At 39.7% G+C, this 21,105-nt stretch overlaps 1 protein-coding gene across 1 annotated transcript in view; it reads right to left on the bottom strand.

The window, feature by feature from the left end:
- Positions 1 to 6,694: 6,694 nt before the first annotated feature.
- The window catches only part of tmem121ab (transmembrane protein 121Ab), a 63,294-nt gene continuing 48,883 nt past the window's right edge, over positions 6,695 to 21,105 (bottom strand). The window contains exon 2 of the mRNA XM_082147306.1: positions 6,695 to 9,665. Coding sequence (XP_082003432.1) covers positions 7,378 to 8,328 — 951 coding nt within the window. The 5' untranslated portion in view covers positions 8,329 to 9,665 and the 3' untranslated portion in view covers positions 6,695 to 7,377. The remainder of the gene's footprint in view (positions 9,666 to 21,105) is intronic.

Genomic DNA, 21,105 nt, shown 5'->3' with positions numbered 1-21,105 from the left:
ATGAGTACCTGCACCTACCCTTTATTAAATTTATGGACAAAGCTCTTTGGGTTTGTGGGTCCTCTCTCACCGTAACACCGGCCGATCCCGATCCAGCCGAGCCTGCACATCACGCCAGTCCAATCGAGCCTGCACTTCACGCCAGTCCAGCCGAGCCCGCACTTCACGCCAAATCTGCTGAGACCAAAGTAGTATGCGTCGTGCCCGCCGCCCCTGAGACTGTGAGTGTCATGCCTGCCGTGTCTGGGACAGCAAGCGTCATGTCTGCCAGGTCTGGGTCTCTTCACATCAGGCCTGACACTAGATCGGTTTTTCACAAACTGCTATCGAGCCTGGCAGATCCTCCGCTGATGTCAGTGCGATCTGCCAAGATGGCAGCTCCTCCAGAGTTTCGTCCAGCCGTCGCCTGCCCGCCAGAGCCAGTCGCCTGCCCGCCAGAGCCAGTCGCCTGCCCGCCAGAGCCAGAGCCAGTCGCCTGCCCGCCAGAGCCAGAGCCAGAGCCAGTCGCCTGCCCGCCAGAGCCAGAGCCAGAGCCAGTCGCCTGCCCGCCAGAGCCAGAGCCAGAGCCAGTCGCCTGCCCGCCAGAGCCAGAGCCAGTCGCCTGCCCGCCAGAGCCAGAGCCAGTCGCCTGCCCGCCAGAGCCAGAGCCAGTCGCCTGCCCGCCAGAGCCAGAGCCAGTCGCCTGCCCGCCAGAGACTTCTTCTCCGCTGGTCCCGTCCAGCACAGAGACTTCTTCGCCGCTGGTTCCGTCCAGCTCAGAGCCCTCTTCACCGCTGGTCCCGTCCAGCACCGAGCCCACTTCACCGCTGGTCCCGTCCAGCACCGAGCCTACTTCATCGCTGGTCCCGCCCAGCACAAAGCCTTCACCGCTGGTCCTGCCCAGCACCGAGCCCTCACCGCTGGATCTGCCCAGCACCGAGCCCTCATCGCTGGATCTGCCCAGCACCGAGCCCTCATCGCTGGATCTGCCCAGCACCGAGCCCTCATCGCTGGATCTGCCCAGCACCGAGCCCTCATCGCTGCATCTGCCCAGCACCGAGCCCTCATCGCTGCCCTCTCTAAAACCCGGGACTTTCCCCAAGTATTTTTTGGGGGGGGGCCATAGAGCTCCGTCCTGGCTACTCCAGGGGCCACGGCCACCTGAAGGGTCTTCTCCGCCGTGGCCACCTGAAGGGTCTTCACCGCCGTGGCCACCTGAAGGGTCTTCTCCGCCGTGGCCACCTGAAGGGTCTTCACCGCCGTGGCCACCTGAAGGGTCTTCTCCGCCGTGGCCACCTGAAGGGTCTTCTCCGCCGTGGCCACCTGAAGGGTCTTCTCCGCCGTGGCCACCTGAAGGGTCTTCTCCGCCATGGCCACCGGAAGGGTCCGCACCGCCGTGGCCACCGGGAAGGGTCCGCACCGCCATGGCCACCTGATCAGCCTGTTCCTCCATGGTCCCCTGTTCAGCCTGCACCGTCTGGATCACCTCCTCTGTCTGTCCTGCCACCATCCTGGAGTCCGTACTTCAGAACCTGGTCCACCTTCCCATCACGGACTCCAGGATGCCCACCCCCCCTCCCGTATGCTGCCTTCTTCGGCGCGGGACGCGCCTTGCGGGAGGGGGGAGTAATGTCACGGTCATGTTCGTCTGTCTTCGTCTGTGTGTGCACTACACTTCCCAGAGTCCTCAGTCGTCATCACCTGCACCTGGTCGTCATCACCTGCACCTGGTCCTCATCATCCTCATCATCATCATCACCGTCACCTGTCTTCCCTCATAATCTTCTGTGTATTTAAGTTCCTGTCCTTCACTTGTCTTTTGTCGGTTAATGTTTATGGTTAGGTTGTCTATTGCCAAGGATCTTTAGTCTGAGCACACGCTCCCTTTTTGTTTGTATTTGTGAAGTTTGTGAATTAAAACCTTGGAAGTTATCTGTGAGTTCGTCTCCTCCTTCATCCACCCTGAGAGAGCCTGACAACTGTCGAAGAAGTTGTGACTTTCACAAAATCTTGCACTGACACATTTAAGTCTTATATATAAAAAAAAAAAATGTAGGTATAGAGAGATGATATAAGAGTAAAATGCTCACCTCTAAAATTCTCTGTCAGCTCAGACAGCTGCCACTCAGTTAGCTTATCAGCGACAAAACTGTCCATTCAAAATGACCTGGAGAAAACATAGCAATATAGAGGTTAGCAACAATTTGAAGACTTGACCTGCTTCTTTAACTCTCACTATTCAGCCAGTAGAGCACTGTATAATATGATAAGGACGGCACAGCTGGTAAACATAACTCAACTATTGTGTTGCCTCGTCGCTCACACCGGACGAGAAGCGCCGCGTCGCGTCGCGTCTAGGACAACTCGAGGTATCGCTCACCGGACGTGCACTCTCTCAAGGGGCTCGCACACCGGACGCGAAGCGCAGCGCCGCGTCTTTAAAATTCGAACACATTATTCTCTATAAGTGTAACGGACACACACACACACACACACACACACACACACACACCGGCGGTCTGTCCGCGGCACCCAGCAACGGCTCAGGACCGTGTTCAAAATCGCGTCCGGTGTGCGATAACGTTACCTCGAGTTGTCCTAGACCTAGATGTTGTCGTGATAGCCGCGGCTATACATGCCAACCACAGAATTACCACGGCTAACGCTAGTCTCAACGTATTTTTTTTTTTAAAGCAAATTGTTGCTAAACTAGCAACAGGGACATGGACACAGAAAAGTTAACATTACATCAACACTGAAAATACTCTCTTACCTTGAATATAGATGAAGTTGCACCGATGAAGCAGGCCAAAACGGATCGAGCGCGAAGCGACGGTTATTTCAAACGACTGTTGTGAGAAAATTCCAGAACAACTGCGAGAGAGAGAGAGAGAGAAAGCCAACCCTATAACCCAGAACATGGGTTACTCTTTGAAAAATAACCCAGAAACCCAAACAACCCAGAAATTGGGTCAAAATATCAGCCCTATAACCCAGAAAATGGTTACTCTCTGAAAAAATAACCCATAATTTTAACCCAACACAAATAACCCAGAAAATGGGTTGAAGAAATAACCCAGGAGTTTTTAGAGTGTAAGAATCGTGATTACAGTTTTAGATCAGGCATACTGGTCTGGGGTCCTAAGCTGGGACTCATCACTTCACCACACGTTAAGTGAACTGAAGCAAGCAGTTTATTGCTCGTGCACGCACTCCTGCACACGCAAACGAGAGACTGCACGTTCGTTCTGCTTAGAAGTAAAACGTTGGAAGACGTTTAGATATGTAAAGATGTGTTGTGCACTTTCCTCCCAATAACAAGATAAACACACAACAATGACAGCGGTGAGAAAACAGCATCTGATCATAGTGACGTCGATGTTTCTTCATGTCTATTGATGAGGTAATTCAAATTACACTGTTATGATAGTTTGATTATAAAGTATATTTAAGACTAAAGAATGATGTAGATCTGGATGTGTGAGACTATAGTTTGAATTCCACTCTAATAAAATAAAGGTTCTTTATTGGAATCGATGGTTCCATGAAGAACTTTTAACATCCATGGAAACTTTTCAACGCGCAAATGGTTCTTTATTGTGAAAAGGGTTCTTTGGAATATTAAAATGTTCTTCACATTAAGAAATAAATGGTTCTTCTCTGTCACTGAAGGGAGGTAACCGTTCGCGTAAACTGTCTACATCCTTTAGATTTTCCCGGCAAAAACGTCCCGAGTCCTTCACATAAGAGGCTCTCATCGACGACAACCTAAGTCGGGAAAGATCTCGTTTTTATTAGTTTCGTTACAAGATGTTCACAATATAAAAAGCGATTTATGCATGAAAATTCTTACCACCTCTTAAAAAATCATATTAAATAGTTTGCAATCAATTATAACTTTCATTATAAGAATATATATATATATATATATATATATATATATATATATATATATATATATAGACTATAGAAATGTCCTTTTTAATAATGACTTTTTTTTAAACTTAGTTTAGTTACAACTTTATTAATCCCACAGGGAGCAAGATTTTATGCATATATTCATGATTTAATTAACTATGGCTTTGCAATCACAAATTGAAAATTCCCTGATATTTTCTGGTTTTCTTTGCCAGTGGTACCCAATAAAATATATATTTTCATATTTAATAACAAGTTTAATCTATCAAAACACACGATTGACAATTTCACATCTTACATCATGCGTTAATGGTTAAAACCCTTTAGACTCTTTTAAAGGGCTACCACGAATAGGCCTTAAGTTTGAATAACTTTGGCACATAAATATACTCCTTTTTGTTTATAATGCATAAAGGCCTCAATCAAGTGTTGCCATTTTTCTCTCTTTGCCACTTTTCTGAGCACTAAACACACATTTGAAGGCTTGGGGACCCTTTGACTGGTTTTAGAGTGAGACTGAATCTTTAATGTTGTAAAGCAAATCAAAGAGTGCCTGCGGGGGTGCTGACATCTGAACGTGGTTTATTGATGCATTTCGAATGAAAGCTGATGTTCCTTCATCTCTTTTCTCTTCATGCAATGTGAATGTTAACAAGCGCGTCTCTCAGTATTGTGCACAAAAATCAGTTCCACTTAATTTTACTTTTTTTTTTATAGCAGATCCTTAATATTTGCATGCTCAGATTTATATAATTCTAATTATATCACTTTTTGCATTTACAGTATGTGCTTAAATATTGGTAAAAACCCACACTACTGAATTATAGATCAGAGTGTAATGCTGCAGGGCTGAAGGTTAAGGCTGAATCTTTAATATTTATTAAAGAAAATAACATTAAAAAAAAAATACATTTTTGTACTATAATATATGTAGCTGTGGGCATTGCATCCATGTCTCACAGATACACAGACTATTTTCATGTTTGGGAGTCAAACGAGGCTTTTAATATATAAACTACAGCATATTCATCATGTTGTCAGATGTTAATTGCACTAATTGTGTTCCGACCATGGATTGTATTTTACCTATTAGATTTTCTGTCATCCAATAACAAACAAACAACATTTTCTTTTCATAATGGATCTCTGTACCACAATGTAGGCTAAATTGGTAAACATCTAGTTTTGCTCACTTTAAATTAAATCCTGCTTATTTCAGGAATTATAATATATGCAACATTATATATGCACATTTAATATATGCAAATTTACTTGCAATTTATGAGTGAAAATAGTTTCAAAGTAAATCCTACGCCAAATTATTTTCAGTGTTGGAACTCATTCTTGTATCATACTATAGTTGATACAGTCATAGAAACACTATCTTATCAGCTGCAATAACTGATCAACACATTTATAAAAAAAATGCAATTAGGGAAATGCATGATTGCAGTTCGACTGCGTTTCAGAAGTGCCATAAGGAAATATTAATATTTTCAAAATTTTCAGTAAATCTGAACAACGGTGTATAACTTAACAGATGCAGCAGCAAGCAAGCATGTATGTGTGGCATGGATATATTTGACACTATTTATAATATTTAAGTTTTCTGTGTTGCACACCCCTTGAAACTATATTTAATTTTTACTTGTACATGTAAGTCCTGATTGACTATTAATGAACAGTGCAATTTTAAGGGCATGTTTCTCCTGTTGGTGCATTAATATATGGTACGATTCATAAAAACATGAAATAATGCCATCCATCTTGTGTTTTATTCTAAATACTGTTAATGTGAAGTAAATGGTACGTGGCCATATGCGACATTGTACGGTAAAGGGATATTCAAGCTGTCAGATGGTGGGTGGACGCTAAACTAGAGAAATTCTCAAAAAGCACAACACGCATTGGAGTGAGTCAATGCCACATGAGACCGCCCACCATATGCAGGTGGCAATAAATTAATGTTGTTGAAATGGAATATATCAGGTTGCTACATATGCTGAATAAATAAGACGTGGATAGTAAATGGTTTTCGCATTCGAACTGCATACAGAGGAAAAGGCTTTAGTGTTTTAGGAATCAGTTTCACGCTGTGTGGCTCTAGTAAGGTGAGTCCCCGCTGATGGGGCCATGCGTAATTTATTTCATTCTCCCAGATGCCATTTACCCTCCCATCCGCTTCCGAAGACACGATGTGTTTACTCAAACATTAGAGGAACTGATTTAAACAAGGGCTGAAATAGAAATGCTGTGATCGTCTGTTCGTGTGGACAAAAAGAGCACTGCAAAAAAGGATTTTCTCCTTCAGTATTTTTGTCTCGTTTTCCAGTGCCAATATCTAAGGATTCTTAAAATCAAGATTCATTTGCCTGAAAAGCAAAACGACTCAAGATATTGATCTTGTTTTATGAAAAAAGCTATCAAAATGAAGTGAGTTTATGCTTAAAACTAGAAAAAAATATGTCAGTGGGGTCAGAAAAATCCACATAATTCGAAGGGAAAACAAGATGATTTTTCTGACCCCATTGGCTGATATTTTTTCTTGTTTTAAGCAAAAACACTTCATTTAACATATTAAGTTTTGTTTTCTGAAAAACAAGTCATTTTGGTGAAGAAGTATCTATGATTTAAGAATGTTTAGATATTTGTACTGGAAACAAGACAAAAATACTGAGTAAGAAATCACGTTTTGGCATTTTGTTAGCATAAAAACCCTTCAAGCAATAGCAAAAACATTTTTTTATTTTTTATTTATTATTAAACGGATAAGTCCTCAAACAAAAATGTAAAAAAAAAACAAGTACACAAGTGGTGTGTATATATATATATAATAATAACAACAACAATAATAATCCATATACCAATCAATTGGAAGTGCATTCGCTTATTTCCTAAGAAATTCCATATAATCATCGGATACAAATGTCTTACTTTCTTATTCATTCTAATTTCTGTAATGTCATCAACACATCATAAAACACGAGCGCAAACACATACTGCAGGCATGTAGGACTACTCCTCAACATTTGGTCATAATCATCAACCTCATCATTCTAGTTCCTTCAATAATAAACTCATTACACTCTAGTTCCACCATTCTGTACTTGCAAGAAAGGGAAATTTTAGTCAGACACAAAAAAAGTGGACGTGGGAACAAGAGTTTGGTCTCAAATGGGAAAAGTATTTTGCACCACAGTCACTCCACGAATGTACAGAAAGAAGCAGTTCTTCATTGCTAATTGTGGAGAAGATGGAGGAGAACAAATTATAAAACACTGAATGTGTTCCTTTGAACAACACCGCTCAAAATTGGCTGATTTACCTCAGTCAAGAACAGGACGGAGGACCTTATAATGCTGAAATGTTGTACCAAAGTACTTCAAAACAGTTCATCGGTTCATGTCTGTTGGTTTGGATGCTCCTTGTTGGCTCCAAGTACAATTGCATCAAACAAAAGACTTAATTTTGGTTCCTTGGTCATGTATCCATAATATCCCGTGCTGGAGTGGGTTCATGTGGGAGGCTCGTAGCGTTCGGAAGAGCTTGTCCATGTCCCACCGAGTTCTGCTGGACTTCCATGGGAATTCCGGTTGCGTTCTCTCGATTCGGGAATTCTCGCGACTGTTTTCGGTATTCGAGAAAGGTGCACGCCTTGGTCGCGATCGCCACCACGTTCTTCCCGACGAAGATGGTGGAAACCCGGCTGTCCTGGAAGAGCACCATGTTGACGCCACGTATGAGGATGGTCACGATGTTGATAGTGACCAGACTGAGAAGAGGATAGAGCATCATCTTCTGGGGAGACACGTGGTCGCCCTGCACGCTGATCTCGCTCAAAGACACGCAGGGAAGAATCAGAAGCAAAATGTAGCAGTAGAAGAACATCAAACCTTCAGCCCAAATAGGCAAACCCGTCCGCTGTGGCTCCCAAAGGTTTGCCTGCATATCCAGCAGGTCCAGCAAGTCCAAAGCCACCCAGAAGAGCCGACCCCTCATGTCCTCCTTCCTCCTAAAGGTACGGAAGTATTCCATGCTGTCCAGAGCCACCAGAACCAGGTATAGGCCTGGTACACAAATAGACAGCAATAAAGTTAAAGCCTTCCGGGCGACAGTCTCCAGACTCTTACGATCAGCCTTACAGTTCTGGAAGATAAAGTAAAGCTTGATCTCCAACACAAAGATATAGAGGAACCAGAGGATCATGGCGTATCCCCGTCGAGCCGTCCGCACTTCTGCTCCAACCCAAACCGCCACATAGCGGAGGACGATAAGAAAGCAGACGTCCCCGACCAGGACAATGATGCAGACGCCGATCTTTCGTGGGCCCTGGTTCTGCTCCACTAGGTAGGCGTCCATGAAGGCCATGCTGGTCATGATCACAAAGGTGGTAAGACACACATGCCGCTTGTCCGGTGGTGGCAACACCATGCTGAGGGCCACCACCACATGCACTTACAGCAATGTCGTCCGCTTAGTTGCACTTGGGTTCGAAGGATTCACGATGTTGCAGGTCAAGCTTTGCTGGGCTTGTTGGAGCGGCTGCTTTTTCATCCCAGTTCGGCGAACTTTGAAGGCATTTGCGATTCCAATCTTTCGTAAACTTGACCCAGGGACCAAGTGAAAAGAAATTATTCTACTAAAAAAGCCAATTTATTCCAACTGACAGCTTGACTCACTGTTTTGAAAGGGTCGTATTGATTGTAGATCTGATGAAGTGGTGTTTAAATGATGCAAAGTTACAAAAAGAAATTCAATGCAGGATTACTGTGCAATTGAAATTCAACTCTAAAAAAAGAAGAAGAAAAAAGACTGAAGAGACCTTGTTTCAAGCTTTGATGTGCTGTTTGCAGCACTTGTTTTTTCATCCCAGTTTGGTGACCTTTGAAAGCATTTGCATTTCCAATATTTCGTAAACTTGACCCAGGGACAAAGTAAAAATAACTTATTCTACAAAAAAGCCAATTCCTCCAGTCTGACAGTTTGATTCACACTGCTTTGCAAGGGTCGTATTGATTGTAAATCTGAAGAAGCAGTGTTAAATGATACAAAGCTCCAAAAAAGGTCCAGAGCAGGATTACTTAGCAATAGAAATGCGACTCTTAAAGACCGAAGAGACCTGGTTTCACAATCTTGGTCTTGGCAGATGATTCTTCTCTGACACACTAAATGGAAGAGAAATCTGCCCATTAATCAGCAGGGTTGTATTGATCCTGTTAGACCGCATGCCTGCCCGACCTCAGCATTCTCAATGAGACGCCATAACTTTCCTCTTTCACGGTCATGCGATTGGAAGGTGATGTGAGGATACATGGGCTTTCCCGGAAGCTTTGCATACATTTGCTGGATTGTGAGTTAGCCGTATTTCTTGTGACATGAAGGGAGCTTTGAGAAAATGGAGCCCAGGAACCGAATGTTCAGACTGTAGATACTCAGCAATTACCGAGTCAGAGTTCTTCAGGCTAAGGTCAGTTGTGGTAGGTCGTTTTTCTAATAACGGGAAGGTAACTTTGAGAAAATGGAGCCCAGGAACCGAATGTTCAGACTGTAGATATTCAGCAATTACTGAGCAACATTTGTTTGTGTCTGCCAGTGTAGAACTGCTCAGCAGTAGAAGATTGACTCTTGAGGGCTGGTGGTCTTTATCCATAGATCATTCAGACACGGGGTCAGTGGCTCCAGGGGCTCCACATCTGTCTATGGCTCCCCCGGGGGGAATCTCTTTTACTGGGCTTCAGTTTCATCCTCGCCTGCTCTTCTGACACAACCTAGAAAGAGAGAGGGAAGAAGAAGAGCTGTCAGCACAAAGTGGATAATAAATCACGGATTACTGCTAGGAGCCAACAGCACATCCGGTCCTGCCATGGTGTCAGCATCATTTAAAGACATGTGATAACAACATTGTGGAAATACACTGTTATATGGCCACTTATTCATTTGCACTTTGTATTAATACAGGGGATGCTCAATCCAGTGCAATAATCCATGACAATATTCCAGCATTGATTTGATCTCAAATGCAGGATGATGGAAGCTGAGAAATGTGTGAGAAACAGCTGAATTCACTCAAACCTTTCTTTCTCCATAGATATAGTTTTTGAGGTTAGAATTATACAGGTTTTATAAGTTGGTCGTCTTTAAGTTAATACGTCATAAATGCCTGTAATTTTTTTTTTATGTATACATGACATGTCTTTGATACTTATCTAATCTAATCATCTAATCGCAGATGAATATTTCATTACTCAAAACTGCTTTCATTTTTTAGCAGACATAACTGGGTTCTCAGGAATGTTTCTTTTAAGTAGTGACTTTGTCTCTGATGTTTAATTCCTTAGAAGGATAAAAGAAAATAGATGCAGCTGAGTCAATAGCTATACAATACGAGTAGAGCTCAGATCATTTGATATTGGAAGAATTGCTGAGAAATTGAATTCATATTGAGCTCTGATGTTTGATTGTAAACTGGTGTATTGGCCAACAATTTCACACTTTTTAAAACTTTGTTGAAACTAGATTACTGGGGTCTTTTTTTATTAAGGAGATCATATTTGTGATTTTCTTTTCTCTTCATTATGCTTCTTCTCTCTTCAATATCCCACATTTATGCCACAATACCATGTTTACAGTTAGTGTTACTACAGTAAATCCATGGTAAACGTTGGTGATTTGTGAATTGAAAAGTATTCTAACTATTGTGGTGTAATGTTCCTCCTGCTTTCCACATCAGTGTTATTGAGACTGGTGTCATCTGACTTTAAACTAGTTTAAATCACAGAGACATTTGAGGTTTGTATCAGACCTTTTGCACCAAACATCCGTTATTAAATTTAGTTTCACTCACCTGGCCTTAAAGGGTTAGTTCTCCCAAAAATGAAAATTCTGTCAGTAATTACTCACCCTCATGTTGTTCCAACCCCGTAAGACCTTCGTTCATCTTTGGAACACAAATTAAGATATTTTTGATTAAATCTGAGAGCTGTCTCACTCCTCCATAGGCTTCTAAGACATTATAACTTGCTGGCCCAGAAAATGCATTAAAGACATCGTTAATATAGTCCAAGTGACTACAGTGGCTCAATCTTAAGTTTATAAAGCGACGAGAATACTTTTTGTGTGCAAAAAAACACTATTTATTTCCTTCTCTCTGGGCCTCGAGTTTTTTCACGTAGTGTTTTAGCGCAGCGTCTGTGTTGTACGTCACACGCATGACACACATGACCAGCGTCGGCCAATAGTGAGCCTACGTGGTGACGTGCAACACAGAAGCGCTGCGCTAAAACACTACGTGAAAAAACTCGAGGCCCAGAGAGAAGGAAATAAATAGTGGAATAAAGTCGTTATTTTTGTTTTTTTTGCGCACAAAAAGTATTCTCGTCGCTTTATAAACTTAAGATTGAGCCACTGTAGTCACTTGGACTATATTAACGATGTCTTTAATACATTTTCTGGGCCAGCAAGTTATAGTGTCTTAGAAGCCTATGGAGGCGTGAGACAGCTCTCAGATTTAAACTAAAATATCTTAATTTGTGTTCCGAAGATGAACGAAGGTCTTACGGGGTTGGAACAACATGAGGGTGAGTAATTACTGACAGAATTTTCATTTTTGGGTGAACTAACCCTTTAAATGTAATAGACAAACTTCGGACTTTGGACACCCCTCACTCTAAGATAATGTCTCTTTTTCAAGCCTGATGTTAAAACAAATATAAGTATCGTCTGTCGAGCCAAGAATAATATAATTTCTAATCATGAGTTTGATGGATTTATGCAGGTCAATAAACGTCCATCATTAATAATTCAAGCTGGGAGACTGTAGAACTGTGTTTGGAAATCCATTTAGACTGACCTGTTTAATATTCACACACCGAGCCACTGGCGTTTTTCTGATAGCCAAGGTCGCAGGAGTGCTAATCAACACACTGGGCTGACATTTCACAAAAATTAAGCACAAATAATGAAGACCTGACAACACGCAGCAAGCCAAATCTCATCCGCTTGTCTCATTCCAGAGTAAAATGTCATTCAGAAAAATGGAAGAACAAACTACAACAAAAACCAGTTGAACTAAAACCAGGTAATTGGAGTGTGTTTTTAATGCAGACCATCAGGAGATGAGTTAAGCTCTCTGTCATGTCCAACACAATCTTATTAGCATTTGGCAGAGTACACAGATAGCAGACATAGATCTCATTTCTATGCTTGTCAGCTCAGAACGGGGGCAGATTTAAATCAATGTAATAGTCCTCAGAATGATGCATTAGTGATCACCTTGGGGCTTTTTTTTTTTTTTTCACTATCTGTATGATACATCACTTGAATATGAAAACACTGAAAGCACTGTACTTTTTTTTTGTATCTGCTTTGTTGTTTTGGAGAAATATTAATCTCTAATTTTGTTTCAAACAGTTTTCCAAATGATTAAATGCATAAGCATTAGGCCTGTCGCGATGATCGAGTAGTCGTCTGATCACGGTTATTCGAGCTAATCGCAATTATTTGAGAGAACCACAATAATTGTGAAGTTTGAATTTCTATCACAGTACATATAGACAGTGAAAGGTCTTCCTTCATACAAAATAAAGGTTTGTGGGTTTAATCAGACTGCATCATATATTAATTATATTATATTATATTATATTATATTATATTATATTATATTATATTATATTATATTATATTATATTATAATATGATTTACTTTAATTCTGTGAAATGTAATATAATATAATATTTTCACTGCATTAAAGTAAATCATGTGGGCATATGTTATTATAATTTTTATTATTATATTATATAATTCCATGTAAAAAATAACATTAGGCTTACACTGTAAGTGACATGAACAAAACATCATTAAATTGTTATTTGCAATTATTGCAATCATGATCGTGACATGCCTAGAAAGCATACTGTCATTTTTAATAATTGTTAATTAATTTCAGTAAAGCAAATACTACTTATATGTATAAATAGTCAAATATTTTAATTACAAATTCACATTTCAGTTAGATTTTTTTTATAACAAAGAAATGAGAACTTTAAATGTACAATACAATTTAAAAATATACAATATATTTTATACAAAAAAATATACGTATTGTTTTATATACAATATAAAAATAGCTTAATTTAGTTTTATGAAAAATATAATTTCATATTTTTTTACATCCAGTTTCACATTTCAGTTAGATTTTTTTTGTTGATTTTTTTTATATCAAAGAAATGAGAACTTTAAATGTACAATACAATATAAAAATATACAATATATTTTATTCAAAATATACATATTGTTTTACATACAATATAAAAATAGCTTAATTTAGTTTTATGAAAAATATAATTTCATATTTTTTACATTTTACATTTCAGTTAGATTTTTTTGTAGATTTTTTTTATATCAAAGAAATGAGAACTTTAAATGTACAATACAATATAAAAATATACAATATATTTTATACAAAATGTTTATATACAATATAAAAATAGCTTAATTTAGTTTTATGAAAAACATAATTTCTTATTTATTTAATTTTGTTGGTGGAACTTGTCAGACATGTGACAGACTCATCCCAATTGAAATACAGATAGAAATTAATTCATAAAATAAACCTTAAAGGCTTGAAAGGTTTCTCTTTGTAAAAGACCCTTATAGAAAGAGAACTCACAAATCTCTTAACTATGTCAGTTGCTTCTCCAAGACCAGAGCCGCCTTAACCTAATGTTAGGCCCCGGGGCTGAGAGGTTTTGTAGGCCCCCCATCCCCTCAATTTAAAGAGTCTCACTTAACTATAGTGTTTTTTTTAAATATTGTTTTTCATTTTAATATTGTTATTAACATATCACTGAGCACATAAACACAAGACACTTTATTTAACAACCACACACAGCAACTAAATTTCAACTTTATGCAAATGAGAAGCGATTTTCGCGAGCGACGACCAATAGGAAAGAAGCCTTTCAGTGGAGCTCAGCTCCCGTCACCGTCTCGAGTGAAATTGCATGTGAATCGGCAAGACCGAAGAGTTCAAGGGCGATTTCACTGTTTTATATGATTTGACTGTAACTAACCACAAACATGGATATAATAAAATGATGCATGGAAAAGAAACTGTCGACAGTCTCAGTGAGTTTAATTCATACATTTATAGTTCGAGTGTTGTAGTTTTATGATGCAAGTTTAGCACTGCTGCAGTTCATTTTACAGTGCATTATGTTGACTATTAGGGACAAGAAAATGTATTAGCCTATTTGTCAAATTCGGATGACGTTTTAGTAATTGATGACAGTATGAGTGAGTTTAATTTGTAGATTGATCGATCGTTAATCTAGTAAATGATTTAATCCCTGAACACTGCTGTGTGGTAGATATAAAAACACTCTCCCAACAGCATACTGTTTCTTTTGAGCCTAATTCCTAGTCAAATTAAAATGATATAGTTGTATAATATCACTTGTGGTGGTGTTTTGTATAGATGTGGCCAGACGAGCAGTCTCGCCTCATTCGCGCCGCGGGACCTCTAGACGCGCGTAAACGCGTCTTTACAACACTGAAATCACTCGCGCCAGACGCTCTATTCGCGTTTGGTGTGAACGCACCATAACAATAACATTAGAGCGACAGCACTACCAACGCCCACAAGCGACTAGCGACATACAGCGACAAAATCTGACAAGTTAAAACAATATGACCTTTTCAGCTCATCATGAACCTGAACATGGGAGGCCCCTGAACTTGGGAGGCCCCTGGGCTTCAGCCCAGGTAAGCCCGTGCATTAAGGCGGCCTTGTCCAAGACACACGGTGAGCAGATGGAGACTTTCGACCCCAGTAATCTCACATACGTCTCCTCTAGAGTTTCAGAAGAGATCTCAATGTTTCAAATCGCTAACCATTTCTCATCAAACGATATGTTGATATCTATCCATATTCATTTTTACATCTTTATACGCTCACAGCAAATCATCAGCTGACTCATTTGTGCCTACTTTTATTTCGGCAAAGGAATTTTAAAAGAAACATCTGTGACAAAGTTGATGCCAAAGCCCTTGCAGATGGATGTAACAAACCAACCGACTGCAAACCAGACAAATGTTCAAACTTTTCTTAATGTCTCTTCAATATAACTTGCTTCAAAGTGAAGACACGATTATATTGAGCACAGCTGTTCTCAGACACAAACTGATTCACTGGAGAAATCTTTAATGTTGCCTGAATTAAAACAATGAATTATAAAATGCATCCTCTTTCAAGGCCCTAATGCATAATGCAAAAGTCTGCAATATTCATTTCATATGTAATTCAAAGAAACGCATTTTGTCAGTTGTCCTTTTCTATAGCCTATCGAGTGCTGAAAAATGACACAAAATCATCTGATTAATCGTCAAATCAGTTTAAATCTTTGATCAGAGCTGGCTGAAATCACCAGTGCCAATTCATTTCATAGTGCACAGGTTTTTATCAGTCCACCAGTAAACATAATCATGTGTGCAAGCTTCTGAGGAAGAGCCAAAGTTTGTGAGGTTCATGGCATCAAACATTTGGAAGATATCCTGGAGTTTTATTGGAGACACTTGGTATCAAGTAAACAAGATATTCATGAGCAGAGCTGAATATTAGAGATAACAGGACCGACCACCAGTGTGTGAAACGCAATGTGAATTCATGAAAATACATGGACTTCACCTGAGCAAAACAGTAGTCTGGTGTGAAAAAACAGTTGTGGCTTATTGACAACCGTAACTTTGCAGTTTACACTACATTTCGTCACCGTATTTTTCTTAAGGAAGTCATTCTAAAGTTTAGACACTAAATAGTGAGTGCATCAAAGACTCAAATAGTTGACTTGATTTTTATCCCTTCTATCGAGTGTGAGGATTTTTGACAGTTTACATCTCTAAATAAGAATACGATAATCACAGAAATGCACAGTGCCATTGATAAATTCATTGAAAAAAGCAGATTGCTGTTTATTATTTACTTATACTACGGGACTGTTGAATGCTTGAATCTGATTGGTTGATGAACGTTCTAAGGTGTGCAATTATTTTCAGGGAAACGCACGGATAAAGTAGTTCCAGGCAGTTTTTGACCGCATTACAGTTCCATATCACTTCGCCAAACGATTTCAGTGATTTCAAACGTCCTTACAGCCGACAACAGCAGAAGAACCAAAACCCACAACGACACTGACCGAACAAATAAATATAGTAAACAACGGGATAAAAACGACAAAATATTTCCATGTTTTTGCCACAAAATTACGTTTTGTGTACGGAAAGCACACACACACACACACACACACACACACACACACACACACACACACACACACACACACACACACACACACACACACACACACACACACACACACACACACACACACACACACACACACACACACACACACACACACACACACACACACACACACACACACACACACACACACACACACAAACAGTACGGACACACACTCGCATAGAAACGTGTTGTCAGCGCTGCTCTGACGATTTTATCAGTAAAATAGTTCAACATGACATTTCTCACTAGCGAGTTATAACGGCGCTGTTCTTGAAGCAGATAAACTTACGGTTTCACTATTAGCAGAGACGCTGCTGCCGAACACTGTTGAGAGACACACAGGCTCAGGTTATTCATACATGCTTAATCTCTCTCTCTCTCTCTCTCTCTCTCTCTCTCTCTCTCTCTCTCTCTCTCTCTCTCTATAACTGCATTAGTCTGCTATCAATGGCTGAAGCTGAAGTTACTAGCTCTAAAATGAAATTAATTAGCAATGAAGGATGGGATGAGATGTGTAAGAAACTAGTCCTACACAGTGTTTTAGTGACAAAAACCTGATAAATGTCTTGAAATACAACATCTGAACTATGTCTTGAGGTGTGGTAACCGTAGTATAAGTGTAATAATTGACTCTGTTCCATTGAATTATTAGAAAATGATGCACACCGAGGTGGTACACCTTGTGTGTGCATTATGTTCTAATGATTCAACAGACTGTCTTCAATTATTCATTACTTACAGTATGCTGTATTAATGTATTTTTGTAGTCTGAATCATCTGTCATGCAGCAAGAACCGCAGCGCCTGCAGTTTCCGAACAGCAGCCACAGAATGGAAGTGAGCTCATACAGTCTTAGAGAGGTGTGTTTAGCAGGGAAGAGGAGAGGTGAGCGTTCAGATGCAGCATCAGTTCATTCAAAACACACAAACAATGGGGAACCAGGAACACAACAGCTTACAAGACAATGACCGACAAAAGACACAAGGGCTAACAAGGGACAGGTGAAGGTGATAAGTTACAATGGAAACAATGTAGGCAATAATTGTAGGCACATAATTTCCTTTTATTAGATATGAGATAATTTCACATGGATTTTGATTGGCTCGATAGCTACAATATTTAATAACAATCCTTTAAATAAGGGCACTTTTCAATTCATACATGCATAAGAAATCATGTTGTACAAGCGTTATTTTAGCTATAATCATGAGTTATAATCATGTTTAATGTAAATGGATACGAACACAATAGTTAGTTCAATGATATACATTTTTGCCCAGAATAAACCGCATTGTGGAGCAGATTTTATGTCCATATTAAAGCATCTGGCCGCTAGAGATGAATCAAACTTACCAAAAAAGTAATCAATCACACTATCAAGAAGTATGCCCAGCTTATAGTGAATCACCTGGCACTGATGCCATCGTTAAAGTATTAATCATTAACAAAGTCTACAGCATGCATCTGGGTCTTAGGTTTGTCAAGCAAGTAGACTATGCTGTCTCAATTATGTTAACATGTTTTCCAGATGCTACACTGGCACTTCTGCTGGCATAGCAGATGTCCCCTGACATCCCTTTTATAATTGTGCATATTGCATCCTCTTTCTCTGACTTTTCGTGCTGACAAAACACGATGTGCATGGTGGATGTCTGTTTTACAAGCTATTATCAAAAGTAAACACAATAACATGGACATTGTCTCAGCATAATGAAGTAAAACGACATGTTAAATATTAATTGGGAAACAATTTTTTGTGTCCCTTGTGCGTTTTGTGCTAGTCAGTCTGTTTGCTCTCAGCTAAATATACACCAACCGTGCCAGCTGTTTACCTGAGGGACAGTTATTTTATTACCCCAGCAAAGCAAAAAAAACAACAACAACAACATTTAAATGTATATTAATTCACAGGCATTAAGCAAGGTCATGAAAATGCTGGTACACTAGGTTGCTCTCATTTAGTTCTGTGTAATTATTCATGGCTTATTCTTATTCGGTCATCTTAAAGAAACTAGATGAGTTGGGCCATGAAATTAAATGACAAAAACCCACCACTGCTGGGCATTCATACTGAGCTGTTATTAAAATCATGTGAAGTCACTTCTCAACATTGACCTGAAGTCACTTCAAAAGGAGGCTAATTCAGATAATTCACACATACTAGTTGAGGGTTGTTGTTACATGCTAAAGTAGGGCATGCATCACTGTTACTTTTGCTCAAATTGGTGGTCTGATCGAACCATTAAACCACTTTGGCATGTAATTCACGCCAGAGCATTTGATTTTCACCTGGTGGATGATAAATCACCAAGTCACCATGAAATATGTAAATTTGTAATTTTATGTAAAATTGCAGTATTTATTATAAATGATTTATCTGTGCACAGATTTTTTAATTCAAGTGCCTCGTAATCTTTAATCAAAATAACTCCCTATCCCTCTTGCAGCTCATCTCTTCTCTTCTCTGATGATGATAACAACAACCATTCAATCATTCCCCAATTCCACAAAATCAAGTCCCGCCTTATATTGTTTTTTTTGTTCGAGAAGCTGTTTCACTCAGATATACGTCACAATAGGGAAAAAAAGATTATCGCAACCTCAGTTTCATGAATACTTTAAGGGTAAACCAGTAAGCAACAACCCTAGCAAAGTAGTAAAAGAGTTTTGCAGGGATGAAAACCTTAATATGATTCAGCATTACTGGTTCCATCATCCTGTTTTTTTGTTAAATGCCTGAAATTTTGTTTGCAGCTTTTACTTGTCTTTAAGAAGCTGGTTACTATCAAGTGTCTAAATGAGACAACAGAGGTTGTCGGAACATTAAACATGATCACACCGAACAGGTAAACTCATCTACTCACGAGTCACTTTAACTGCCTCGTTGTGTATAATCCCTCTCTTGCAGACTATTCCAAATCAGGCATATTACTGGGTTCCTAAGCTGGGCCTCATCACTTCGCTGGGACTCAACATTTCAGCGGATCCCCTACTTTTCTTCTTCTATCCTTCCGAGTGAATGTCTTGTAAATGACACGGCTCAGTGCTGCCCTCTCACATTTGGTATAAAAAAGCACTTGCACTGCGTCGTGTGTCGAACAAGTCCATCCGTGCTCATCTGCGGTTGATTATACTTTATCTGTGTCCGATATTGTCCCCTATACCCTTAAACAGGGCACTATTTGAGGGGACAGCCAAATCTAGTGGTGTCCGAAATCATAGTGGACGTTATCAAGTGCACTCATTTAGTCCCACAATGCATCGCAACAGTGAGTGTACAACCGATGTACGGTAAGAGAATACCCATAATACACTATGAAAGTCGCAAGCAGAATGAAGTTCAGTGTCTGACCAGAAGATGGCGCCTGGAGCTGAATCCAATCCGCGCTGGTCCAATGTGGCTACAGTGTAATATCATACAGTACAGCTGGATAAATTGAGAATCATGATTTTTTTTGTTTCAAATAGAGACAGTGACCTTTCAACTTGATTATGTTATGCGTGGCGCATTGCAGAGCTAGTGCAAGATGAGTATTTGTGGTTAAAAAGTATATAAATGTTTTTTGTTTTGTTTTAGAAAATGATGGTTTGGCTTGATAAGACTCTTATTCCTCGGCTGGGATCCTGTAGAGACTTTGAAGCTGCACTGAAACTGTAATTTGGACCTTCAAACCGTTGGATCCTATTGAAGTTTTCCTCAAACCATTATTTCTTTTCGACTGAAGAAAGAAAGACATGAACATCTTGGACGACGTGGGGGTGAGTAAATTATCAGGAAATATTAATTCTGAAGTGAACTACTCCTTTAACTTTTATTCCAGTACTTCTGTGATCATTTGAATATTTGTATCAAAAATAATGATACTGTGTGGTTGAAAAGTCTGTTTGTGAAGCTGTTTTATACCTATTAATGACAACTGAAGTCTCAGTGGCACCGCCAACACAGATTCGTTTTCCGGTGTGATTTTATCAAAGTTTTAACAGACACACACGGATCGTTGTCATTTTGAAATGAGATCGCGTGGGTGTTTTAATCGAGATCATGATCTTCTAATGATTAATCGTGCAGCTCTAGCTGCAATAATTATTAAATTGTTTAATTGAAGTTTATACATAGTTTCCATGACAGATTTCAAGAGAAATCCTTTAATTACTACTGGAGCTGCCAGTTAGCCAAGTTTCAAATTATTATTATAAAGCAAGCACAAAGTATGCAAAAGCGGCAGCCCTTCCGTCGCACTCAGTGTCTGAATTCACTCACTCGTTTTCATTCACTCCGTCAAGTGAACTATATTAGTGGAGTAATGTAGGGAATAGTGAATTAGGGTATGGGGGGGGGATTTGGGACACAGCCTTTGAAAGCTGTGCAGAAAAGACTGTGTGTGAGAACGCAGAAAATGTAGTATACCCAAGCCTTAAAGGGTTAGTTCACCCAAAAACACAGAAGCGCTGCGCTAAAACACTACGTGAAAAAACTCGAGGCCCAGAGAGAAGGAAATGAATAGTGGAATAAAGTCGTTATTTTATTTTTTTTTGCACACAAAAAGTATTCTCGTCGCTTTATAAACTTAAGATTGAGCCACTGTAGTCACTTGGACTATATTAACGATGTCTTTAATGCATTTTCTGGGCCAGCAAGTTATAATGTTTTAGAAGCCTATGGAGGAGTGAGACAGCTCTCAGATTTCATCAAAAATATCTTAATTTGTGTTCCGAAGATGAACGAAGGTCTTACGGGGTTGGAACAACATGAGGGTGAGTAATTACTGACAGGATTTTCATTTTTGGGTGAACTAACCATTTAATGGTGTTGATATTGTAGTTGTGCGACTCTGGTGTAGTTCATTTAGCTTATGTTTAGCTTTTTCTTCTGGCGATTGTATTTAGTCGTGTTAATGTTTTT

This window comes from Leuciscus leuciscus (genome assembly GCF_965113295.1).
Source record: "Leuciscus leuciscus genome assembly, chromosome: 19".
In the NCBI taxonomy this organism is placed as follows: domain Eukaryota; kingdom Metazoa; phylum Chordata; class Actinopteri; order Cypriniformes; family Leuciscidae; genus Leuciscus; species Leuciscus leuciscus.
Note: the sequence above shows the minus strand (reverse complement) of the source record. Positions and strands in the feature narration are given on the sequence as shown.